The following is a 27524-nucleotide window of genomic DNA, read 5'->3' on the forward strand; positions in this document are numbered from 1 at the left end:
GGAGGGCGAAACTCCCACAGCTTCCTGTTGGCCGGAATAAGCCGCAGCGACGGGTCGGGCACGTCGGGCGCGTGTATGGGGCGCGCCGAACGTGTCGGGTGCGTCGGGTCCGCGGCGGGGTCATGTGCGTGTGTGTGTCTATCAGTTAGACGGACGCGCAGGGTGTGGCCGCGCCGGGCGCTGGAACCAGTCGCGTCCCGTTGGCGTGCGGGCGCGGGAGCTGAGGAGCACAGGGCGGGCGTTGCGTGGGCACTGCGTCTAGTTGCATGCATGGCTGAGTCAGTCAGCACGTAGTTGTATTAGCTAGTCTGTTAGGAGTGGCCGATGGAGCTAGCGCGCGCCGTGCGCATGGCCGGTTCAATCGCTTGCATGTACTTCCTCTATTCCTAAATACTTCCTCCGTTCTTAAATATAAGTCTTTTTAGACATTTTAAATGGACTACAATATACGGATGTATGTAGACATATTTTAGAGTGTAGATTCACTCATTTTGCTTCGTATGTAGTCATTTTTATTGGAATTTCTAGAAAGACTTATATTTAAGAACGGAGGGAGTATAAGTCTTTGTAGGGATTCCATTAGGTGGACTACATACGAAGCAAAATGAATAAATCTACACTTAAAATGCATCTATATACATCCGTATGTGGTTCATAGTGAAATCTCTATAAAGACTTATATTTAGAAACGGAGGAAGTAGCGGAGAGCTATCTAGGAGAAAGCTGCGTCGCTGTGAGACTACAAAGCCACGGCTGCCAGTGTGTGTTTGTACTGAGTTCATGCTCAGGGGAAAGAAATATAAGCGGCCGTTCGTGCATGGAATCCAGGCTCCATCTGGGCTCATGGCCGAGTACGTGTACAAGACCGCAAGAGGCTCCACCTGAGGTATGTATGCATATTCAGCAGGTCTATGTACGCGTCGATACGCTCCACCGACACAGCGACCCACGAAATATTCTAGCCGTCCACGGGCATCTACACCGAGCAGTACGTCTGCACTGTGCCGACATGCCATCTACTCCCTCCGTTCCGTCTTTTTAGAGATTCCACTATATATGAAGCAAAATAAATAAATCCACACTTAAAAATATGTCTATATACATCCGTATGTAATTTGTAGTGAAATATCTAGAAAGACTTATATTAGGAACGGAGGGAGTACATTAAGCCGAACGACCACGCCATAGATCTGCAACTACACCGACACCTCTACATCAAGCCAAACATCAACAGCAAGCTGGTACGACCACATCGCCCCAATGAAAAAAAAATTCTTCGTCGAGCAGATCTACGAGAAGCTACCACTACATGCACCATCCACGCGCCAAGCCGGTGCGGAAAGCGTGCAGTTCTTCATCGTCTTCTTCAGCACGACACGGCATTGACACCTGTCGCCACGAGCAAGCGACGCATCATCGTCGACACGCCGCTGCATCGCTGAAACTTCATTGCCAAGGTCTTCATTAACGTGGTCTTCATCACCATCATCGTTAACACACTGCCGCCGCCTCGTCCACAAGATGGACATGTAGCGTCCTCTGACAGACTATTCTGCAAGATGCCACCTCGACGACGGCAATGACCGCGTCACGACGACGGCATCGACCGCGTCACCCACGACGGCACGACTGCATCGACACGGCGTCACTATAGTGACAACCCTACACGGCCACATGGTTCTGGCAAAACCGATGTGTGCTCGATGGGTTTCCTCCGGTCTTGGCAAAACCGGTGGACTCATCGCCGACGGCACCCTCTGACATTCGCAAGGTGCATTGTCCACGTCTGCAGCTCCGTCATAGCGCATTTTTTTGCGCCTTCGGCTTTGTGCGGCTTCATCATTCACGACGATTACACCATCGACCACGGCTACATCACCATGATCGGCTACCTTGACATCGACGTTAATGGCTTGTTCTATAGTAACACATCAGCAACAACTCCAGTCAACAACGTCCGCGTCGTCACCAACGTCCACGCCACTCCCGCTGTGACTGCGGGAGGGAATAAAGGAGAAGGCAGGAAGGCAACAGAAGGGGACGCAGTCACCGCCCTAGGTGCCGACCCATCAGAGACACACTTGATGATGGCGCAACGGAGACGACGACGGAAGCACAAGAGTTCAAATTCAGTCGTCATCGTCCGCTTCACTCCCGCCACGACTGAGGGGGAATGTTAGAAGTATAATTGTGCTTAAGTTAGAGATTAGGAGTTGGAGATAGGATTGGTTTAAACCATGTACGACTTGTTTCTTATATCATGCCCTAGAGGCAATAATAAAGTTATTATTTATTTCCTTATATCATGATAAATGTTTATTATTCATGCTAGAATTGTATTAACCGGAAACATAATACTTGTGTGAATACATAGACAAACAGAGTCACACTAGTATGCCTCTACTTGACTAGCTCGTTGATCAAAGATGGTTATGTTTCCTAGCCATTGACATGGGTTGTCATTTGATTAACGGGATCACATCATTAGGAGAATGATGTGATTGACTTGACCCATTCCGTTAGCTTAGCACTCGATCGTTTAGTATGTTGCTATTGCTTTCTTCATGACTTATACATGTTCCTATGACTATGAGATTATGCAACTCCCGTTTACCGGAGAAACACTTTGTGTGCTACCAAACGTCACAACGTAACTGGGTGATTATAAAGGTGCTCTACAGGTGTCTCCGAAGGTACTTGTTGGGTTGGCGTATTTCGAGATTCGGATTTGTCACTCCGATTGTCGGAGAGGTATCTCTGGGCCCACTCGGTAATGCACATCACTTAAGCCTTGCAAGCATTGCAACTAATGAGTTAGTTGCGGGATGATGTATTACCGACGATCGAATCTCGGGCAAGTAACATACCGATGACAAAGGGAACAATGTATGTTGTTATGCGGTCTGACCGATAAAGATCTTCATAGAATATGTGGGAACCAATATGAGCATCCAGGTTCCACTATTGGTTATTGACCGGAGACGTGTCTCGGTCATGTCTACATAGTTCTCGAACCCGTAGGGTCCGCACGCTTAAAGTTTCGATGACAGTTATATTATGAGTTTATATGTTTTGATGTACCGAAGGTTGTTCGGAGTCCCGGATGTGATCACGGACATGACGAGGAGTCTCGAAATGGTTGAGACATGAAGATTGATATATTGGAAGCCTATATTTGGATATCAGAAGTGTTCCGGGTGAAATCGGGATTTTACCGGAGTACCGGAGGGGTTACCGAAACCCCCCCAGGGGTTAATGGGCCATAGTGGGCCTTAGTGGAGATGAGAAGAGGCGGCCAGGGCAAGGGCCGCGCGCCCCTCCCCCCTAGTCCGAATAGGACAAGGAGAAGGGGGCGGCGCCCCCCCTTTCCTTCCTCTCCTCCACCTCTTTCCCCCCTTCTCCTATTCCAACAAGGAAGGGAGGGAGTCCTACTCCCGGTGGGAGTATGACTCCTCCTGGCGCGCCTCCTCCCTGGCCGGCCGCACCTCCCCCCTTGCTCCTTTATATACGGGGGCAGGGGGCACCCCAAAGATACAACAATTGATCGTTTGATCTTTTAGCCGTGTGCGGTGCCCCCCTCCACCATAGTCCACCTCGATAATACTGTAGCGGTGCTTAGGCGAAGCCCTGCGTTGAGACGACGCCTTATGAACTGTGGTTTGGCAAGAAACCAAAGTTGTCGTTTCTTAAAGTTTGGGGCTGCGATGCTTATGTGAAAAAGCTTCAACCTGATAAGCTCGAACCCAAATCGGAGAAATGTGTCTTCATAGGATACCCAAAGGAGACTGTTGGGTACACCTTCTATCACAGATCCGAAGGCAAGACATTCGTTGCTAAGAATGGATCCTTTCTAGAAAAGGAGTTTCTCTCGAAAGAAGTGAGTGGGAGGAAAGTAGAACTTGATGAGGTAACTGTACCTGCTCCCTTATTGGAAAGTAGTTCATCACAGAAACCGGTTCCTGTGACGCCTACACCAATTAGTGAGGAAGTTAATGATGATGATCATGGAACTTCAGATCAAGTTGTTACTGAACCTCGTAGGTCAACCAGAGTAAGATACGCACCAGATTGGTACGGTAATCCTGTTCTGGAGGTTATGTTACTAGACCATGACGAACCTACGAACTATGAAGAAGCGACGGTGAGCCCAGATTCCGCAAAATGGCTTGAGGCCATGAAATCTGAGATGGGATCCATGTATGAGAACAAAGTATGGACTTTGGTTGACTTGCCCGATGATCGGCAAGCCATTGAGAATAAATGGATCTTCAAGAAGAAGACAGACGCTGACGGTAATGTTACTGTCTACAAAGCTCGACTTGTTGCGAAAGGTTTTCGACAAGTTCAAGGGATTGACTACGATGAGACCTTCTCACCCGTAGCGATGCTTAAGTCTGTCCGAATCATGTTAGCAATTGCCGCATTTTATGATTATGAAATTTGGCAAATGGATGTCAAAATTGCATTCCTGAATGGATTTCTGGAAGAAGAGTTGTATATGGTGCAACCAGAAGGTTTTGTCGATCCAAAGGGAGCTAACAAAGTGTGCAAGCTCCAGCGATCCATTTATGGACTGGTGCAAGCCTCTCGGAGTTGGAATAAACGCTTTGATAGTGTGATCAAAGCATTTGGTTTTGTACAGACTTTTGGAGAAGCCTGTATTTACAACAAAGTGAGTGGGAGCTCTGTAGCATTTCTGATATTATATGTGGATGACATATTGCTGATTGGAAATGATATTGAATTTCTGGATAGCATAAAGGGATACTTGAATAAGAATTTTTCAATGAAAGACCTCGGTGAAGCTGCTTATATATTGGGCATCAAGATCTATAGAGATAGATCAAGACGCTTAATTGGACTTTCACAAAGCACATACCTTGACAAAGTTTTGAAGAAGTTCAAAATGGATCAAGAAAAGAAAGGGTTCTTGCCTGTGTTACAAGGTGTGAAGTTGAGTAAGACTCAATGCCCGACCACTGCAGAAGATAGAGAGAAAATGAAAGATGTTCCCTATGCTTCAGCCATAGGCTCTATCATGTATGCAATGCTGTGTACCAGACCTGATGTGTGCCTTGCTATAAGTCTAGCAGGGAGGTACCAAAGTAATCCAGAAGTGGATCACTGGACAGCGGTCAAGAACATCCTGAAATACCTAAAAAGGACTAAGGATATGTTTCTCGTTTATGCAGGTGACAAAGAGCTCATCGTAAATGGTTACGTTGATGCAAGCTTTGACACTGATCCGGACGATTCTAAATCGCAAACTGGATACGTGTTTACATTGAATGGTGGAGCTGTCAGTTGGTGCAGTTCTAAACAAAGCGTCGTGGCGGGATCTACATGTGAAGCGGAGTACATAGCTGCTTCGGAAGCGGCAAATGAAGGAGTCTGGATGAAGGAGTTCATATCCGATTTAGGTGTCATACCTAGTGCATCGGGTCCAATGAAAATCTTTTGTGACAATACTGGTGCAATTGCCTTGGCGAAGGAATCCAGATTTCACAAGAGAACCAAGCACATCAAAAGACGCTTCAATTCCATCCGGGATTTAGTCCAGGTAGGAGACATAGAAATTTGCAAGATATATACGGATCTGAATGTTGCAGACCCGTTGACTAAGCCTCTTCCACGAGCAAAACATGATCAGCACCAAGGCTCCATGGGTGTAAGAATCATTACTGTGTAATCTAGATTATTGACTCTAGTGCAAGTGGGAGACTGAAGGAAATATGCCCTAGAGGCAATAATAAAGTATTATTTATTTCCTTGTATCATGATAAATGTTTATTATTCATGCTAGAATTGTATTAACCGGAAACATAATACATGTTTTTTCATTTTGTGAATATTTTTCTAATTTGCGAACTTTTTTTCAAAATCATGACTTTTTTCAAATTCGTCAACATTTTTGATTTTGTGAAAATTCAGAAACTAATTGTCTACTTGACATTTTTTATTTAAATAAAAGTGGTAATGTGGTCTTAATAACATGAAACGTGGGATGGATTCATTATATGTCCTCTAGAAGCTTGGGTTAAGTTTTGAGAAAGTTATACAATAGTTTTGATATACGTTGCTTAGAAATCGAAGGATATCCGGGGAGGATCAAAGTTTCAAAGGGGAAGTGTTAGTTTGAAAGAGAGCTTATAGTTTTGTTCCACATTTGACTTTCAAATTTTTATACATTGTGTATAGACCATTTCAAGTTTCCTCAAAGGTTTTATGTTTTTAGAGATAGTTTACTAAATTTTGGAGAATTAAATATATTTATAATTAGTGGATTTTGTGTTCTATTGCACACCACCAGTATTCTTATTAGTTGTGTTGGCGGTAGCATGCACATCACTAGTTATGCTTCAGTTCTTTAGCATATATTTGGGTATTTGAACTATTTTAGGACTTGGATTGTGTTAGAACATACGTGATACAATGAATATGGAACATTAAATTATGATGCAAACATTTTACAATTCTTAGGTTTGTTTTACTATATTTATTCTTTATATTACACAGATTTTTGTAAAAATTTGAAGTACTAGTACATTAAATTGATCAAAATTGGAAGAAAAATATATTTAAGCTTTTTAGTCTAGTGTTATGGAAGAAAATGTTGAAATGTTGAAACATCTATATGAGAAAATTCAAACACTAATTTTGTATTTTATAGTTTTGAATATAAAGCAAATGTAAATGTGGCATGAAGATATGAAACTTTGCATGGGGTCATCATATGACCTCTAGATGATGCCTCTACATTTTGAGAAGGTTGTGAGATTCATGCATCACTTGATTGGTAAGGTTTCACCAAACAAAAAAAATGTAAATGTGGCATGAAGATATGAAACTTTGCATGGGGTCATCATATGACCTCTAGATGATGCCTCTACATTTTGAGAAGGTTATCAGATTCGTGCATCACTTGATTGGTAAGGTTTCACCAAACAAAAAAAGAATGTGATGCTGATGCCAAAATGGTCAGGACTTAGCTTGTTGAATACATCCATGATCCATCCGTGCATGTGCCAGCAGCAAAAATTAATATATAGTTCCTGCATCCAAAAGTTACAAGCGGATCACATGTATGTATGTATGTATGTATGTATGAAGTTTGAGCTGCAAAACAAGGGATCTGGGCAATGCAAGAGAAGAGAAGCAAGGGACTGCACCCATCAGTGTAAACACAAGCAGTTAGGCTTCAAATTCAATACAAGCAGAGTAGGCAGCTCCTGTTTGTTTGAGCTCCTCTAGCTACCTGCATCAAGGAGGCCGGCAATGTCATCAAGGTCAGTCAGATTATCAGTTTGTTTGTTGGTTGAACCATGGCTGCAGATCAATCACTGAATCAGAGTTGCTGCCGTCTGAGTTCGGCTCGGACCCAGACTGTACGCTGGTAAAATCAGCCTTCGCCGTCTGATCGAGGCGGAGGGTATACCTCATACGTACATATTTATATATGAGGGGCGACCAAGCCAACTTCGACATCGAGCCGTCTTTTGGTGTTGAGGCCACCGAGCTGTACCCTGACGTGAAGTACACCACCGTCAACGAGTACCTGGACCGCCCGCCTCCTCTGACAGTTCTTGGCTGGATGGAATGTCAACCCTGACAAGATTTGATGGCCTCTCCAAATCAACAAAGCAATATATAAAAATGTTTCGCGTCTCGCGTGCGTGTGGTGTCTCGGCGAGTTGTGCGCCATCGGTCGATCCAGCCGGCGAATTGTATGTGAGAATCAATCCACCTGGGTGCTTGCCTGCTTGTTTCCATGGCCTGTGCGTTGCCTTGGATCGATCATGACGTGTGCATCGTCGACCTCGTCGGCAAGTACGCGACGAATCATATCGGAAGGCTTGGCCAACAAGCAAGCAAGTGGGATGAATTTCTCCAACAAAGTTTTAAAAGGCAACAGCAAGCTGAGCAGACCTCATACACCCAAACTGGGTATCCAGATTTTGATCAGACAAGTGCACATTTTTATGTTGCTACTGATAATTGATTCAAACAAGACATATCCATATGCTACTGATAACTATTCTGCTCCAAGACGTTATGCTGCTGCTTATGGCAAGTTTCAGCATGACGATTTAGGAAGGACCTATGGGCGATATTTTGTCATTTGTCGAAATGTTGTCTTCATTGTCTCCTTGCCAAAAGAATCTGGATCTGAAATAATCCAGTCTTTGCAAGACCCCTCTTGGGAGTTGGAAAAAAGAAAGCATATAGAGAACCATGCTTGTGAGAACAGAGTTGATCAAGACCAGTCGTCCTCCAACAGAGAGCAACTTGCCTTTCCAACTGCTCAATCGTTTCTCTAAACGCTCCTCTACATATTTCCACTCCGCATTAGTGAGACGACGGTAATGAATCGGAATTCCCAAATATTTAATTGGGAATTGGCCTTGTGCACAACCAAACAGGTCAGCATAATCAGCTGCCGCCTCAATGGCTTCTCCAAAGCAGAACAATTCACTTTTATGGAAGTTGATTTTAAGGCCCGACATTTGCTCAAACGCCGAAAGCAAGAGTTTCCCTGGAGGTGCCATAATATGATGATACATTTAAGGATTATTGCCATGCTTCCTTATTTCCAAGTTAATAGTTCACATATATATTCCCTGGAGGTGCTCTACTCCACCCTCCTGGACCTCATCAACCTCTGCAGCACCAGCGCCCGCCCGCTGAGATGATAAGACAAGTGTGCTGCAGTGTTGGATTGTGTGTTGCGCGATGTTGTAAGCGCTAAGATAGATAGAGACACCGTGTTGCAGTGCTAGATTGTGTGCCGCGCGATGGTGTAAGAGCGAAGATAGATTGACACCGTGCTGCAGTGTTGCAGTGCGCATTGTTATAGCATAACTTTGGCATGTATTCTAAGTTGTGGTTGTTATAGCCTCTGAGCACAATCTTTTTCTTTTGCATGGATCGAAAAGATGTGCGCATCAACCAACGAAGAGTTGGGGTTGCCCCTTCATAAAATAAATAAATACATGTGCATGATTGTCTCCTGCATTTGAATGTAACTTTCTTGGATAATTATTTCCGGTCTACCACCCCAACACAGTTGATATTACAAGTCAAAATGCGTCTAAAAGACATAAAAAAGGCTTCTAATCATTTTTCCTGCTTTCATTAAAACGCAAGAGATGATAGCAAAGGGAAGGTCAACATGATGTTCCTCGACAATGCCTCGAATGTGTTGGCGTTTTTTAATTGAGAAAATTAATTTATGTTGTTAATCCAATCAAAGAGAAGGTGTTGTCATACTCTGCAAAGTTAGTCTATGTTGTTAATATATTATTATTATTATTATTATTATTATTATTATTATTATTATTATTATTATTATTATTATTATATCATGTGTTTGTTTATATACATACTATCCTTAGATTTGCGCTAAACTTGGGAACTTTTAGAGCCATCTAGAGTGCATAAAACTAGCAAACAAATTGATAGATGTTTCTAAATGTACACAAACTTGTATTTTCAGGTGTAACAAAAAGAGTATTCAAGAGTGTACGAAGGATCAAAAATTGTTCTGTCCTTGAACTCATGTGCATGTCACGGTTGTTGTGCTCTTTCCTTCTGCCGTACTTGCTATCAAATTGTAGTATTTAAAATTCTAACATTAAAGATTTGTTTAGGGTTCAACGGCGACGACCGCGGCTCCAGGGCGCTGGTCCATAGGGGCACGTGCACGAAGATTTTCAGGTTGGCGTCGATAAGGTCAAGCCGGCTCCGGTAAGGGAGTAACGACATCGGCACGTCAAAGGCTCGTTCTGGCGGCACTAGTGGTTGTTCGGTGATCTTGTAATCTCAATGTAATTTTATTATGTTTGAGATGCTTTATACTTTTGATGAATTTTCTGCAAAAAAAGATTTGTTTGTTTGACTTTTACAGTAGTTCTTGGAGCAGCAAAAAAGAAAACTAGTGCAACATGTCTAAACCCTGTAATGTCGCCCTACTTAAAAGGGAAATGTTTTTTTGTCCCTCAACTCTTTTGAAAGTACATAAATGGTCCCTTTGTTTGAAAACCAGTAAATATTAGTCCTTGAAGTTTAAAACCGGATAGGTTTAGTTTCTCATATCGTTTCAGGTGGTTTCATGGACATAGTTTTGACGAAAACTAGACACATCATACAGGTTTGAGCGGTCTTCAGCCCACAGGGAAATATTTCTCTTCCCTTTCATCTATCTACTCATCTATCTACAGTGTGGACATTTTTTTTTTGCGGTTGTACAGTGTGGACATTTCATCGTGCACCTCCCGGGAACCATACATATGTTGGATTTGATTTCAGTGCCTCTGAAGTTTGGGGGTCCTGTGTGCGTCAAATAGTCCATGTTTGGCATAGGGAAACGATCGAGGTAAGGTGTGATGGGTTGGCCTATCTAAGATATCCGCGTTATACAGATCCTGGTTTTGGAAACCTTCTAGAAGGTTCTGGTTCTGTCTTTTATTGTTTTGGGAACCTTCTAAGTGTCTAAAGGATTATGGTCAGCTTTTGTGTTATTTTTCACTTACCAATTTTTTGGCTATTTATTTTTCGTTTTTTCATAAATTTTGAAAAATTCAATTTTTGCAAACTTTCATAATATAATTTTTTTTGCATTTTCTAAAATAATGTTTGAAAACATAAAAATTGTTTGCATTTTTTTATGAAATTTGAAAACATGTTCGCGGTTTTAAGAAATGTTCTCGATTTTTTTTACAAATCACGCTTTTCCAAAATATATTCTCGTTTTCTAAAAGATCATATTTTTAAATAAATTTCCTATTTTTTTAAAAAAATCTTCATGATTGTCAAAATATCTTCTTAAATTTTCAAAATATTATCATATTTTTTAAAATTCACTTTTAAATATTAATTTTCCATATTTTCTAGAAAAAGGGAAAAAATAGAAAAACCTGAAAAGACCGAGTTGTGACTGTATCCCCCAAGCCGAGTTGCTACAATACACATCGCTCAGGTGCGTGATAAATGGGCTGACCCAGTTATGGCCTCCTCTGTTCACTGGGTCCCTATTATGTGATTAGGACGGAGACACTTGGGAGGGGGGAGAGGCCTGCCCCCCTTATGGATCGAGACTTTGATTTACCCTTTCCAAAGGTCACTCCAACCTCCTCAGGTGCTGAAAAATGTCGCACTGCATGTGCACCACTTGTCGCATATTGGGAGTCTTTTTTGTAGATTCGTTTATTAAAAAAAAATACATGAAGTGGTTAGGAATAGCGACCATTGTTGCTAAGATGGTGGCTTCAGACAAACTGTACTACTTTGTAAGGTCTTTATGAATAATTAATAAAATGGATGCCTGCATCGCCCAGATGCAGAGGCCGGGTTAGTTGTTTTTGAGGAAATATGAATAAATAAATAAATCGAGAATTTAGAGAATAGATGAGTGGGGCCTCTTTGGTTTTTGAACCGAAATCTGATTCTGAAATCAAATCAGAGTCGGTTTTGGTTGAGAGAGAGATAGATAGATACGGCCCAACCCCACGGCGCAGCAGCAGCAGCCCCAAAGAGAAGAGAAGAGAAGAGAAGAGAAAGAGGAAGAGGAAGCCCAACCAACCCCAGCACAGAGAGCAGACAGAGACGCAGAGAGAGGGAGAGGATGTCGGCCATGGAGACGGACGCCCCCGACGCGCCGCCGCCGGCCCCCGCCGCCGACGCCGGCGCCGGGTCGTCGTCCCGCAAGCCGGGCAAGCGCTTCGAGATCAAGAAGTGGAACGCCGTCGCGCTTTGGGCGTGGGGTAAGCGCCGATCCGATCCATCCCTAACCCTGGATAGCTTGGATGGATCCAGTCTCTCTGATGTATGATTTGGTTTGGTGTGCACTGCAGACATCGTGGTGGACAACTGCGCCATCTGCCGCAACCACATCATGGATCTATGTATGTAATAAGCTTTCTTTTTCTTTTTCTTTTCTTCATCTTGGGGAATTGGGGATCTGATCCGAACTCACTTGAATCTTGCTTGGTGAGTGCAGGCATCGAGTGCCAGGCCAACCAGGCCAGCGCCACCAGCGAGGAGTGCACCGTCGCATGGGGTACTCTCTCTCTCTCTCTTAAATTTTCAAATATCACTCTTGCTTCCTTCACCGCCGAGTGCCAAATTTAATTTATATGCCTCTAGTCTAGATTAAATTGCCTGTTTTGTGCGGCGTCAATCAAGTCATAGTCTCTTACAGGCGGCTACACTGATATGTTTAAGCCCTGCACCCCCCTGTTATGTTTAACCCCTGCCCGCCCGCCCTGGACAACCATACGTCTTCTCAGTTGATTCATATTTATCATGTCATGGTGATTTCCATTTCCATGTTTTATCTACTCTACTAGTTGATTCATATTTACCTACCTCACCGATTATGGGCTCTAGTTGCTGAATCAGCCAGGGCCGCAACCTCCTCTGTTTTCTGCATGTTACACCACCTATACTAACTCTATATGGGATAACTAGTAGTAAAACCTGTTACTCTACTATAGCTTAAAGCTGTGCATCTCATGTTGTTGCAGAGTGCGACATGATGCTAAATAAATTGCTTGTCTATCTGTCTCTTGAAATGATAAATCAACTTAGTATCTACTAGTATTTATTCCATAAAGTGCAACTCCGTCTGTCTGCGTTTCTTAGGCCAGGGGGATATTTCAGCAAATAAGGCACCACAATTAGCGTGCGCGCCAACTTTTTTCACTTTAGAAAATCACCTATAATCCCGCTAGATTTAGCTGACATGATATCCCCCAAATTGTCTGCTTTAATTAACTGCCACAATAAGCAGATTGTCCCCTTGCGTGCTCACTTGTATGCTGCCTCGTGCGCTCATCTTGCATGCCTGTAGCGTCTGGGAATTAATTTCCCTTGATGAGTGGCCTAATATGAGTGGGCGCAGCTCCCTTGCTCGCTGGCCTGATTAACGCTAACGGACTAGATATGCTCTATTTCTCCAATATATACCTGTCATGCATCTATAGAGTTCTAGGGCTTGCATCTGGAACTATTTATTATGTGACCATCCACTCTTGGTGAAGCCTAAGCTAGGAAAACATGTCGTTGTACTTATGGTAGTGTTTTATGCATCATTTCCATGCTCCTTTTGTGCAACTTGCCTTATCGATCTTAGCCTGATATTACTGCATTAATAGTAGGAATATAGTTTGCCCGTTTGTAGATTTTGAAAATAATAATCACTGTTGGTGGATCATGAGGTGTCATACAGTGCTTTTATGTTTGCACTTGACAAGTTAGTATGTGCTACTTGTAGTTTGGATTGTCTGTCTCTTTGCTCGCTCATGGAATTATGAACTTGTGAGATATGGATTTTTTTATGCTATACCTGGTCATGTTATTGTCTCAAGGCCCAGAAGTTAGTAGGATGCCCTCATGGGGCAGTTAATGGGGTGTTTGGTTAATTCAAATGTTTGATATTTGGTACTCAAGTCAGTAATATCTTGTTGCGAGCGAGTAACTTTACTCCCTCTGTTCCTAAATATAAGTCTTTTTAGAATTTTATTAATATGGACTACATACGGAGCAGAATGAGTGAATCTACACTCTAAAATACGTCTATTTTCATCCGTATGTAGTCCATAGTCAAATCTCTAAAAAGACTTACATTTAGGAACGGATGGAGTATCTTAACTAGTTTCTGGGGTCAAATATTTCCCTTGTAAATAGATTTATTATTGTAAAGCAAGCTGTTTGGTATTAAGCTTCAGTGGACCTAACATGATGTGCTCTTGTGCACTACAGGTGTCTGTAATCATGCTTTCCACTTCCACTGCATCAGCAGGTGGCTCAAGACTCGCCAAGTGTGCCCACTAGGTAACCACAGTTACTGTATGGCTTAAGTTCATCTTGTTGGAAATCTTCATACTGACCAGTATCTTTTTGTTGCTCCATGTTGCAGACAACAGCGAATGGGAGTTCCAGAAATACGGCCACTAGACCACCCTCTGCCGCCCAGTGGCGGCATGTTACTTGCGTACTACCACCCCACCGGATGCCCAGGACTATCTCTTGTCGAACGTCGCTATCTCCAGCTACTTTAGAACATTTGCATCTACATCTCAGTGTTTGATGAGTTTGTATAAAGGATTCATGTACTTGCACATCTAATGCTATCGTATCGTATTAAGGGATTCCCCCATTAAATTTACCCGTGCTGCGGACCTGTGGTTGGTGCCTTTTCTGAGCTTGCTGGGATAAGGAATATCGCTTTGGGAATGCTGTCCCGGGTTGGTTATCTTTTTGAGTAGAGATATGTTGAGTGTGGTAGTATTATTATGGAAGGGCATCAGATTCTGGTGAGTGCTTTTGATGCTACCTAAAGCTGCATGGCTTCTCCCGGAATCCGGTGGGAACTGTCTCAGGTCGGTCGCGTGCTTCCTTTTGTCGGTGATTTGATAGACTACCTTTTGTCGGTGCTTATCTTTGTTGCAGTTCTTGTGAATTGTAATGTGGATGATGATCTGGGGAGCACCGCCTAGCGAAAAGGAAGAAAAATACCACAATCTTGGCTAGGTTCATTCTCTTGACACAATTGTGGCTCCACCTTTGGATGTTGTTGGATTCTTTTCTGAACTTGTCAGTCAAAACTGTAGGGATGTATGTGTTTGATTCTTGCCTATTTCATTCACCCATCCATCCATCCATCCATCAAAACTTACATGATTTATTTGTGCGAACACATGATTTACATTTCAGGAAGGCAACCTAGGTGTGCCTTGTTGAAATATCTAAGCTTGGTTTCCACATGGCCAGTTTTAGCAAGGCCAGGCCATGGGAGTAGTAGTGTACATCATCTGTGCTTCATCAGCCAGCTCCAGGAAGAAGGGCCTTAGGCGAGCACAGGGCTCCGTCCAGACGACGATGGCTGTAGGTTGGCGGCGAACTTCCTTGCCCACTGGTCGTAATGTATGATCTCCTCGAGCGACGGCCTTGTCACCAGCTCGTTGCGGTGCGCGTCACATGTCATCTCCACCACCTTGAAGATGTCCAGGTAGCTGATCCTGCAAAAACAACAGGGGAGGTGGATGAGGACTTGTGCCTTTTATGTCCACATGTTCATAAAACAGTTTTTACCGCAACAAATATGCAACAACAACAACAACAGGTAGGCCAAACTTAAGCTAAACTTATATCAAGTGCTCATGAAATCAAGGTTCCACAGAGTTATTATAATCCGTAACGTATAGGTTATGGTTGAAAGTCAGACTACGCAAAGAATTATTAGCAGAACATACATTCTCCTTTCAAGTCAGACTACGCAAAGAATTTTTGTGAACCTTTTTAATCGTGATGCTGTTATCAGCAGAACAGACACGCGGAACATAGTTACGTCAACCAAATCAGAACAATGGCATCCACTATGCAATGCTTTGTCTAAAAAACAAGACAGAAGAAAAGGATGATAGCATGTAGAAAAGAAAGAATCATACTTTTCGTCGATGAACAGCTCCACTGCCTTCTCATTAGCAGCGCTCAAAACTCCCGTCATGGTGCCCCCTGCTCGCCCTGCTGCATACGCGAGATCCACCGATGGGTATTTCACGTTGTCAGGAGCTTTGAATGTCAGTGAACCCAGCCTGCATTATCCAATTACAGTTAGCCAAAAAGTAATTAAGTGGCCATTCTTGAACTGAATTATGGAGTTATTAGGGAGAGTGCTTTTACTTGCAAAGGTCTAGCCGGGGCCAGGTGACCTCGGAGCAGTAGACTCGGTCTGGCCAAGACAAGGTGTATAGGATCGGTAGCCGCATATCTGGCCATCCCAGCTGAGCCAGGACTGATGAATCCTGATGAAATAATAGAGCTTCATGAATACTTGAAGATTAACTTTAAGCCATATGTGAATTCTTATAGTAGAAACAATTTAGCATATCAGTCCCAAGGACCTGAAAGAACATAAACCTCAGATTCTGCTGGTCTGATGCGCTAAACGTACTACCAGAGAAAGCAAGAATAAACGATATGCACCGCATCACATCGGCATGACGTGTGCACGTGTTACAGTGTCCTTAAGAATATATGCTTCTTGGAAAAAGGGGATAACTATGTTGTAGGGGCTCACCTGGGTTTCAATCATAGAGTGTATGATGGACTGTGGGTGAATCACAATCTCAATGTCATCATATTCAGCACCAAATAAATAATGCGCCTCGATAACTTCCAACCCCTGCAAGAATCAAGTTGTCGCTATAGTGATTAAGCAGACACACACACACACAAAGAGAAGAAAGTTTTGACATAAAAGTTGAGGAAATTTCTAAGCACCTTGTTGAACAAAGTAGCAGAATCTACTGTGATTTTCTTCCCCATGCTCCAGTTTGGGTGCTTCAAAGCATCGGCAACCTTTACGTCTTTCAGCTTCTCTACTGGCCAGTCCCTGTCATCATCAATTGGTATAAGATGGAGTTCGATGCTTCCAGAAGTAAAACATGTAGTACAATACACATGAAAACAAACAGACTTACCTGAAAGCACCGCCAGACGCAGTCAGAATAACGCGACGAAGTGATCCTTCAGACAAGCCTTGTATACACTATGGGATAGGAGCAGCAAACTTAAATTCAGACAAGCCTAACTGTGCTAAACTTGCAGCATGGTGAATTTTTTTTTAACTGCAATAATAGGTAACTATTTTATGGTATGTACCTGAAATATTGCAGAGTGCTCTGAATCAGCAGGAAGTATTTTCACATTGTGCTTGTGCGCAAGGGGAAGCACGAACGGACCGCCTGCGATGAGTGTCTCTTTGTTCGCCAATGCTATGTCTTTCCCAGCTTCAATTGCTGCAACTGTAGGCTGTCACACAGAAAGAAAATAATGGATATTTTAGCTGCCCTTCGCAGTAGCTTCAGCAAGCATGGACAATCTGATTTGGCTAGATCTATATTTTTTTTCAATCCATCCATCCAAAGTGGAGGAGAGAAAATTTAACAATAGCATGATAATGTTGACTTCTCCGGAAATGCGAAGATAAGATAAGATACTAAGCAGAGTCTGAAAGTAGCACCACTGAGGCACGCATGATGGGCCTACTGATATGCAGTTTCATAAAGGAGCCATGGACCAAGGCTCTAAACTGTTAAGGATAGGATATTGGTTGCACCACTACGGCACTATTGAATTAGGTTGTTCCATACCGACTTGTCTTAACGCCTTAATAGAACCATTAGAAAGAACGGATGAAGGAAAATATACAATATAGAAAGCATAAATTACCTTGAGTCCTGCACACCCTACTATGCCTGTCACGACTGTAACTGCATCCGGGTGACGAGCGACCTATTATTGAAGAGTTGAATATCAGTGAAAATTCAGTATAAAGCATTGATTCCTTCTGCATATAGGATCAGAAGAGATGTCTTGTTACCTCTATGACACCCTGCTCCCCAGGAATAATTTCCGGCATCTCTTCACAGCCAGCTAATGCTTCCTTTAGCTCGTTAAGTAATGACTCGTTTCTTACAGCCACCAGCTTTGGCTTGAACGTTTTCACCTGTTAAATTCAGCAGTAACTTTCATAGCGTTAATACTACGATATGCACGCAGTTTTCTCTTACATTTCACAACAAGGGGTGAAACTGAAACCGAATAAATATATACTCTGAAGAGAGATCATTGAACCTGATCAGCTAGAAGAGTGACGTTGGAGCCAGCAGCAAGAGCGACAACCCGGAACTTGTCAGGATTCTCCGCAACGATGTCCAATGTCTTTTCAGTTACGCAAAAAAAAAAAGCAAAGAAAAACTGTTAATTATCAGCGGATCCACCAAGTTGAACAAAAAGAAGCACTACTATCTGAACATGTAACATTGCATCTTACCTGTGTTCCTATGGAACCGGTTGAGCCAACGATGGAGATGGGCTTAGGGCCCTCCCATGACCTCCTCTCGGGCTCCGCGACGGCTCGGCCAGGCCAGGCTGGCGGCGGGCCCTGCTGCATCGAGCAGCATGTCCTCAGGTAGGCTGCTCTTTTGTCCCTCCTTTGAAAGGTGAAGTCCACTGGAATGGGGGCACAAGTCAAGTCAAACTAAGATTAGTTGAAACTTGAAAGCAACATACACCACTAACCAACCAAAGTTGCACAGTTCCACTAGAATTAGGCCACTATGCTAAAGGTAGTTTATAAATTCAAGCCCTGAATTATTGCGCCCTATCCCTATGTAATCTATGTTGAGCATGAACGTTGATGTTTGGTCACTCATGTAAACTCCCACCCAGTTCATGTCTAGTGCACCAACCAACCAACCAATCAGCCTAAAAGGATAGGCTAAAAAATAAAATTCAAAAAATCAGCTTAAAAGCAAGCAAGGCACTGAACAGAGCAGAGCAGTGAAAGTTGGTGTGAATGAAAATATAATGTCACTGGAAAGTAGGAGGTGGAATGGGATCCAGGCCAGGCAGAAGAGAATATGTTCTTGGAACTTTGGAAGGAAGGAACATTAGATATTCCAGGCAGGCAGCGCAGTGGGATGGAATTGGCAAACGGCCCCCCGGACGATATTTCAGAATTTGATGCAGCCGGTTAGTGGATTGCAAAAGAAGAGGGGATTCTCTTCTTTCTGGACTGAATGACAGGTAACTGACAACTGCTGCCTAGACAAAAAAGCAAGTAAGTTGTAGTATGAAATTTCTGCCTTTTTTTTTCACTCTAATAAATGTGTTTTTTAATATGATGAAAGGAAAGGAAATCGTGGCTTTTGAAGGACGTCCAAATCAAAACGGTTAGGCATCGTCAGAATATGAGATCACAATGACAGACAGACAGACTGTATTTACTATGCTTGTTATTCTCCGAGAACCCACCCGCTTGCGGCTGCCATGCGCCGCGCAAACGGAAGAAATGATTTCGGAGCAGAGCTCAAACTTTTATTCTCTGTTCTTTCTTGGCAAATCAAACTGACGACTAATTGCTTAAAAGAATGGAGTAGTACACAATTAAGTAAGTAGAGTAGTAAAACAAGAATGGCAGGAGATTAGCAAGAACAGTAACGCAATCCTAGGGGATCCGGGAAACAAGGAAGGGGAGGGGAAAAGAAGAGTCCGGCGGCCCTACCTTTGCTAAGCTGGTGCTGGTGCTGGCGGGGGCGGAAGGCGGCTCCCCTCCTGCTCCTGGTGGTGCCGGAGTCCAGGAGGGAGGAGAGCTCGCCGGGGAAGGAGGCCACCTTGAGCGCCATCGCCGACGACCTCTGCTGCCAAAAATGGAATGGGTGGAGATAGATAGTGGAGGCGGAGGCGGAGGTGGATGGGTGGAGGTAAGCAAGGGACGATGAGCCTTCTGCTTATATAATCTGAAAAACATGTGGATGGAGATAAGACGACGAGGGCGGCATCTGAGACTCCCATGGCCTTCATGATGCTCTTTTCAGGATTCAGTTTGTTAATTGCAGAGCCGGACCGGCCACGTCACCCGCCGCCCGGTCCCACATGTCATCCTCCTCCCCCTCGTCATCATCATGCTTAAAGCATGCAAGGTTGGACGGCAGAATATTTATTTATATCCGCATACTAGACTGGCGTCCACGTGTACGCGCGTCTGGGACCCACCAGCGTCCTCATGCCTAGCTTGCAGGGAAGGGATTACTGTCTTCATTTTTCCCTTTCTAAGTATCTTTTGCCGTCTCGCTTTCTATTCTACTTATTATTTAGCGAGCAATAAGAGTCAATTTATACTACTCATAACCAGATTATCTTACAAAGGGTGCTGAGATTTTCTTTTGAAGTAAACTCCTTTTTTTCAAAAAAATAATAAAATCTTATCCTTGTATTCCATAGAACTACTGGTGGGCTAGCCGATTTTTTCATCACCCATCTTCTCTCCCTCTCGCTGGTGCTTGACGGCGGCACTACCGAAGCTGGTTTAGGTTTCCGGCGAATCCATCTGGATTCGGCCAGTGTTGATGGTCATCGGAGTTTTTACATGCCCTTATCGGCATTTTATTCTCCCGGGGTGGCGATTTGCTTCGCAGATCGTGGTCGTTGTCGTCTCCTAGTCCGCATCGATGACTTCCTAGCCGTTGCTTGTAGAAGCTCTTGGGTTTTATAAAAGCCTGCTCCACCTCGGTCATCACTCACGATGTCCTGATGACTCTCATTATCGAGCCGAGTCCCTAGTGGGCCTGACTCAAGGCAATGAATCCCCACCTTGTGGGCAAACAATTAAGAAAAGCTCAAACCCTTGAGGAATGTGCGCCAAATTTCATGTTTTCCTAAGGTTTAGAGCAAATTTGATCCCCTTTTGAACGATTTTTCACCGTGTATTCTCAATTAAAGGCTTATTATCTAGAGACTCATTCTGGCGACACACTTGACTTATTATGGTACGTTTGGTGAGACCTTGGGTTAGCGACTAGCCTCTATGCGGGTTCCTATATGGCGCATAGGGCGCCGCCGAGCAACCTGGCGCGTAGGCCCCCCCCCCCCCCCCCCCCCCGGCGCGCTGGCCGTTTGTATGGGCCGACCCATATCCCATTTATTTTTCTTTTCGCTTTTTATTTAGTTCTCCTTTTTCTTTTTCTTTTATGTTTCCTTTTTCCTTTTCTTTTTTCTTTTTCTTTTCTTTCCAAATTCGTGAACATTTTTTAGTATCAAATTCAAAAAATGCTCGACAATGTGTAAAAATGCTCATCGATTCAAAAAATATTCATCAAAATTCCTTTTGTGATCATCGGATTGAAAAAATGTTCATCAAAATTCAAAATTTGTTCATCAAATTCAAAAAATGTTCATCAAATTCAAAAAATGCTCATAGATTTAAAAAAGTGTTCAACAAATTCAAAACAATTTCATCGATTTTTTTAAATTTTTTCAAGATTTAAGAGAATGTTAACAAATTTGTAAAAAAATTCAACATTTCGAAAAAATGTTCACGATTTCGAAATAATGTTCGTGATTTTTAAAATTTCGAAAAAAATGTTCATGATTTAGAAAAATATGTTCATGGTTCTGAAAAAATGTTCACGATTTCTAAAAATTGTTCATGAGTTTTAAAAAATGTTAACGGTTCCAAAAAAATGTTTATGATTAAATAGAAATGTGCACGAATTTGCAAAAGCAAAACCTAATTTTTAAAAAAAACACATATTCTAAAAAAATTCATTATTAAAAAATCTTGAATTTAAAATATTTTTGCAAATTGAAAAACAAGAATAAACTGATAACAAAAAAAGGAAAAAACTTCATCAATTTCAAAAATTGTTCACCAAATTCAAAATTTGTTCGTTCATTTCAAAATTTGTTCATCAAATTAAAAAATTGTTCAATGAATTCAAAATTTGTTCATCCATTTTGTCAAAAAAATATTCATGAATACAAGTTTTGTCCATCAAGTTCAAAAAATGTTCATCGTATTCGAATTGTGTTCGTCATATAAAAAAATGTTTATTACTATTAAAAATGTTTATATAAAATTGTTCATCAAAATAAATAAATTTTCATTGAAATTAAAAAAATGTTCAATATTTTGAAATCACAAACATCCTTTTTTAATACAAAAATCACTTTCGTTGAAATTTGGAAATTTTAGAAATTACGAATTATGTTGAAGAAAAACGAAACGCCAAAATAATAATAAAACGAATTAAAATACTGGGGTGTACAGGAGCGGAGGGGTGCGTGCTGGCATGTTCGCCAGCACGTCACGCGCCATATAGGAGCACTCAGCCTCTATGGCATGAATTAATATCCATTATATTTCAGCGTTCCTAATGTTTAGAGCATTTTGGCCTCTTTTTTAAAAAGAGAGCATTATAGGTGGATTTCATATGGGCCTGCGTACGTGGAGTTGGGCTGGCCTTCCTCTTTAGTTGTTGCTAGGCCCGCCTTGGTTCTTGTGACAGATGGTCAAGCATGCATATGCATGGCGTGGACTGGAGAAACACGAGTCTGAAGATGGCATGCGTTTGAATTTCTACTTCACGACAGCACAACGAATATACTCACTAATTTATTAATTTTGTTGAAAAGGTCACACTTATCCTTGGTCGCTACCAACAAAAAATTCAACATCGGTCCTGCTGCTTCCCGGCCGGCATCCAGACTAGACTAAGTCGTACCATTATCCAGTAAAACAGTTTTTTTTAAACGAATCAAAAGATTTGTCATTTTAATTGATTAAGAAAAAGAGAGTTACGTTGTTAATTAGCGGAAAACCAACACGCCCATCGAATAGGGCACTCCGGCCGACATGGCACTCACGAGACCACAAACACCGCTGAGGAGAGGACACCGTCGATCAAGGCATCCATAGTAGACTAAGTCGTACCATTACCCGGTAAAACAATGGATACAAAACTAATTAAGCCCATAAGTACATACAATCTCTCCGCCTCAAGTTAATCACACAAACTAATCAAATTGCATGACTAATTATTTCCACTCTGCAGACAAGTGAACTAGACAACAACATGATTTGATGATTGCACTAGAACAAGGCATACAAACTTCATTGTGTTCTGTGTTCCTCGCGCTAAAATCAACAATGACAATTCAATTCAAACTCTTTGAGATCCTTATCTTTCCTTCGTCCTGTTGTCTCATGTTCCCAAGGTTTCCTACATTCCTTATGTTCAACTCGATCTCAGCCCCTCCTCGTCTTTGTAATTGTATATACATCAGTTTCACCTACTTGGCGTACTAAGCTTACTTGTGCTGCAGACATGTAAAAGTGAAGTGGCTTAGTGCACTTTCCTATCTAGCCATGTGAAGGTGTATGGTGGTATATATATATATATATATATATATATATATATATATATATATATATATATATATATATATATATATATATATCAAACAACGGAAAGTTAGTTGTTGTGCCTTTTTTTTTAAATCATCATACAGTAGGATCTTAGAAGCCCAAAAGCATGCACACCAGCTTGGTCATTGATTAAAAAACCAAATAGTATTTTATCATTCGTCCCTTGAACAATTTCAAGTAGATCCGGACTAGAAGGCGGTTCACACATGTAACAACCAATCAACATGAGCAAGAGATCACGAAAAACCAAAATAAGTTAGACCAATGGTTTGTTGGCAACTAGATCATTCATCTCTCCAGCATCGGCGATTGGTCGTTTGGCGCTTGACTTCCTCTGGTGAGTTCCTCGTCCGTTGTTTTGATGACTTCTCCCATCTTCTCTCCCTCTCGCCGCCGCCTGATTTGCATAAGCCAGTGCTTGACGGCGGCACTGGCGAAGCTGGTGGCGGTCAGAGGGATCTGGTGTGACAATCTTTAAGGCAGCAAGCTCGATATCATACCCGGACATGGAAGGCAACGAGCTTGATATCATATCCAGAGGGATCCAGAAGCGCACATGCCTGGAAGGCAGCGAGCTCGATATCATATCCAGAGGGATCCAGAGGCGCACAGGCCTCGAAGGCAACGAGCTCGATATCATACCTGGACATGGAAGGCAACGAGCTTGATATCATATCCAGAGGGATCCAGAAGCGCACATGCCTGGAAGGCAGCGAGCTCGATATCATATCCAAAGGGATCCAGAGGCGCACGTGCCTCGAAGGTAGCGAGCTCGATATCATACCCGGACATGTCGTGCAGCAGCATGGGTAATTTTTCTTCTGGTTTTCTATAAGGAGTCTTCGCGTTTGGTTTGAGGCGGTGAGGTGGCGGCACTCCCCAATTGGAGGAATAATGCTCTCTCGCCCTTTTCCCTTTCCATTGGTGGGCTTATCGCCAGCGGGGAGTGCCGTGTTGTGTCTCTGGCGGGTTTTCTGGATCAAGTGGGTGTAGGGTTAGTTCTTTTGGAGTTTATGGCTGGATGTGGAAATGAGTTGCGCCCTCCCTAGCTTATTCTAGAAGCCTAGCCTAAAATTTTATTTTAGAAGCCTACTAGTTAACACTTAATTAGGAGGCTTCTAAAAACATTTAGATTGGACTTCTAGAATAATTTTCACAGTCATAACCGCTGAAGGAACCGACCCTTAGGTTTCTGGTGAATCATCTAGATTCGGCCAGTGTTCATGGTCATCGGAGTTTTTACATGCCCTTACTGACGTTTTCTTCTCCGGGGTGGCGATTTGCTTCACAGATCGTGGCCGTCGTCGTCCCCTGGTCTGCATCGATGACTTCTTGGCCGCTGCTTCTACAAGCTCTTGGGTTTAGAAAAATCTACTCCGGAGGCAGTGCCCCAGATGCGGCCTCGAGCTATGCTCACGGTGTGTCACGTTGGATGCAGGAGGAAGAGGACCTTCGACACTCCCAAGAAGACTTTGTGGCAGGGATCGATGGCTCCACCGCGGTCGTCACTCACGACCTCTTGATGATCCCCATTATCGAGCCGAGTCCCTAGGGCGAGGCAATTAATGCATATCCACCTAGTGGCCAAACGAGAAAAAAGCTCAAACGCTCAAGGAATGTGCGCCAAATTTCATGTTTTCCTAAGGTTTGGAGCATTTCATCCTCTTTTCAATGCCGTGTATGTAGATTCTCAGTTAAAGGCTTATTATGTAGAGGCTCATTTTTTGGCGACACACTTCCTCGGGCCAGACGGACATTGGTCCTCGAGTGCAAAGGCAGAAGGGAGCTTGACTGCAAGACTCACGAGTTATTATGGCATGTGTTGGTGAGACCTTGGGTTAGCGACTTGCCTCTGTAGCATTAATTAATTAATGTACTTTATTATATTTCAACTTTCCTACTGTTTAGAGCATTTTGGCCTCTTACCTTTTTTTTTGAGGTAGATTTTCATATGGGCCCTCTGTACGTGGAGTTGGGCTGGCATTGACCGCCTTGGGCTGGGTTGGGCCTTCCACTTTAGTTACGTTGTTGCCGCCTTTATTTTAGTTCTGGTGACAGACAGATGCAGACGGTGAAGCATATGCATATGCATGGCGTGGACCGGGGAAACACGAGTCTGAATTGGATCAACACATTCCTAGGCATGCGATGACACACTTATGAATTTTCTACTTCACCAGCGAAAGTGAAGGCCCGGTCGAGACCAACAAATATAATCTATTTTGTACTGTATTTTGTAGAAAAGGTCATGAGCTACAATACACTTGCAGCTTGTAGTATCTGTCACACTTATCCTTGGTCGCTACCAACCATATGAAATTCAGCGTCGGTCCTGCTGCTTCCGTATTTTGGGCTCTTCCCGGCCGGCCGGCGAACTTGCATCCAGATCCAGACTAGACTAAGTCATACCATTACCCGGTAAAACAATGTACGTATACAAATTAAACTAAGCACATAGGTACAATCTCTCCGCTAATCAAAAGTTAGTTACTACTATACTCCCAATATTATCTATCTAAGTCAGCCACAACAGTGACCCTTTTGCGCGACTAATTAATTCCACTCGATCGGCACCCATGATTTGATGATTGCACTCGAACACGACACACAAACAGCACTGTGTTCCTCGCGCTAAGATCAACAATGACAATTCAATTCAATTCAAGCTCTTCGAGATCCTTATCTTTCCTTCATCCCGTTGTCTCCTGTTCCCAAGGTTTCCCACATCCATTCTATTGAGTATATATTTTGTATTGCACGTGTATTAGACTTGTGGCTCATCTCCTAATTTTGTATAGTTGAGGTAGAGACCTTTCTTTGTATTATATATGCGTACACCAGCACCCCATCAATACATCGCATTGCAAATCATCTGTTAACATGGTATCATCCTTTTCGATCTAACTCCGCCGCCGCCACCGCCGCCGCGCCTCCCCGCGCCGCCGCCGCCGCCGCGCCTCCCCGCGCCGCCGCCGCCGCCGCACCCCACCACCGCACCCGCGCAGCCGCCGCCCATGCGTAGCTTCCGCCCCGCTCGCCAGCCGCTGTCGCTGCCTTTTTTCCTCTACGCTGCCGCTGCTTTTTCCTCTAACGCTGCTGCGGCCTCGCTAGCCAGCCGCCGCACTGACTTTTCTTCACGTAGCTAGCCAGCGCGTCCGCCTCGCTCGCCTCTTGTCGTGCCCGTGTAGCCGCCTCGCTTGCCCACTGCCGCGATCTTCCACCCGCGCCGCAGCTTCCTTCAGCCGCCGCGCCCGACGCCGCTGCCACCTCCTACACAAAACCCTAGCCGCTATCCCGCGCCTGCACGCCGCCGTCATGTCGTGGCCGTCCTCCCCCGGCTCCTCCACCACCCACTCGTCTAACTCGTTCGCTGGTCCCGAACCCTCAGCCGCCGCCATCCGTGACCTCAATATTGAGGACCGGGTCCCTATCCGTTTCGACAGCTCCAGCACGTCGTACTACGCGTGGAAGACCTACTTCTACCTCGTCTTCCGCGAGTACTATCTCACCGAGCACATCGACGGTTCCGTGGACAGCGCGTACATGCGCGGCGACCCGGAGTGGTCCGCCATCGAGGCCACGCTCATCCGTTGGTTCTACCAAACGGTCTCAAAGGACATCTTCCACACGGTTGTCGCCGAGGACGACGACGCCTGCACCGTGTGGGCCAAGATCAACGCGCTCTTCACCGACAACAAACTTCAGCGCCTTGTTTTCTTGCAGCAGGAGTTCTTCGGCTGTCACCAGGACAACTCCACCATTGACGACTACTGCATGAGGCTCAAGATGCTTGCCGACGAGCTTTGCGACATCGGCGCTAAGGTCTCTGACGACCTCTTGCTGAGCACCCTCACCGCCGGTCTTAATGAGGACTTCGGCAACGCGGCGTCCAACCTCACTCTGCTGCCGCAACCCACTTTCCAGCGCGTCGTCGCGTACCAAACTTGAGGAGCGCCGGATGACGCAGCTGAAGCAGCGGGTCCAGCACACCGCTCTCGCCGCCGGTACCACCCGCGGCGGCCCTGTCTCCGACCGCCCCCGCCAGCCCGCGCTGCCAGCACCCGCCGGCTACTACCCGCTGCCGCCCGCGCCCCCAGCGCCTCCCCAGCAGCCGCAAGGTGGCGGGGGCGGGCGCAACAGGCGGGGTGGCGGGGCCGCCGTCAGCAGCAGCCGCCGCCGCAGCAGGCGCAGGGCGCCGGGGGGCGCCCCACTTCCAGCAGCCGCCTCCACCGTGGTCCGCCGGGCAGGACCCATGGACGGGCGTCGTCCACGCCTATCACATGCCCGTCCCGCGGGCTCCTACACCGGGTCTCCTTGGCCCCCGTCTAGCGGGCCACCAGGCGTTCGTCGCCGCCCCCTACCAGCCCTACGGTGCCCCGCTCGTGCCGTCACCCCTCGGTGGCTACGGCGCGCCCGCCCAGGCGCCGACCTATGGAGGCCCGCTGCCACCGCCGGCACCTGCACCGTGGGACCCTGCCCTCCTGGCCGCCCTACACTCGGCACCGTCGCCGAGCAACTATGGTGGTGGAGGCGACTGGTACATGGACTCGGGTGCTACTACGCACATGGTAGCTCATCCCGGTAACCTTTCCTCTTCCACTCCAGTTCACACCCCTACTCGTATCACCCTTACCCATCAGCCATGTCGGTAGCACTAGTTTTCCTTCCAATTCCACACCTATCACTATGTCTAATGTTCTTGTTTCACCTGACTTAGTCACTAACTTAGTCTTCGTTCGTTGTCTTACTCGTG

General features: G+C 44.4%; 3 protein-coding genes across 4 annotated transcripts; 2 read left to right on the forward strand and 1 right to left on the reverse strand.

Annotated features, from left to right (window-relative positions):
- Window positions 1-11388: 11388 nt before the first annotated feature.
- Window positions 11389-14164, forward strand: LOC109737146 (uncharacterized). Of its 2 annotated transcripts, XM_020296359.4 has the most exons (5): window positions 11521-11759; window positions 11850-11900; window positions 11996-12055; window positions 13759-13830; window positions 13916-14164. In XM_020296359.4, the coding sequence occupies exons 1-5, from the start codon at window positions 11621-11623 to the stop codon at window positions 13951-13953; spliced, it is 360 nt and encodes a 119-aa protein (XP_020151948.1). In that variant the 5' UTR covers window positions 11521-11620; the 3' UTR covers window positions 13954-14164. The 2 variants fall into 2 exon arrangements, with proteins under 2 accessions (XP_073365826.1, XP_020151948.1); XM_073509725.1 differs by having other exon boundaries at window positions 11389-11759; window positions 11850-12055.
- A 450-nt stretch (window positions 14165-14614) lies between these two features.
- On the reverse strand, window positions 14615-19368 carry LOC109737145 (1-deoxy-D-xylulose 5-phosphate reductoisomerase, chloroplastic). Its single transcript, XM_020296358.4, has 12 exons — window positions 19070-19368; window positions 17837-18015; window positions 17638-17724; window positions 17384-17509; window positions 17233-17295; window positions 16663-16812; window positions 16482-16549; window positions 16282-16393; window positions 16079-16183; window positions 15682-15803; window positions 15447-15593; window positions 14615-15017 (listed from the first exon to the last, which is right to left on the reverse strand). The coding sequence occupies exons 1-12, from the start codon at window positions 19188-19190 to the stop codon at window positions 14846-14848; spliced, it is 1452 nt and encodes a 483-aa protein (XP_020151947.1). The 5' UTR covers window positions 19191-19368; the 3' UTR covers window positions 14615-14845.
- A 6718-nt stretch (window positions 19369-26086) lies between these two features.
- LOC141042199 (uncharacterized) lies at window positions 26087-26719 on the forward strand. Its single transcript, XM_073509720.1, has one exon. It carries the CDS (start codon window positions 26087-26089, stop codon window positions 26717-26719), a length of 633 nt encoding a protein of 210 aa, XP_073365821.1.
- Window positions 26720-27524: the final 805 nt, after the last annotated feature.

This window comes from Aegilops tauschii, chromosome 3 (assembly GCF_002575655.3).
Source record: "Aegilops tauschii subsp. strangulata cultivar AL8/78 chromosome 3, Aet v6.0, whole genome shotgun sequence".
Classification (NCBI taxonomy): Eukaryota; Viridiplantae; Streptophyta; class Magnoliopsida; order Poales; family Poaceae; genus Aegilops; species Aegilops tauschii.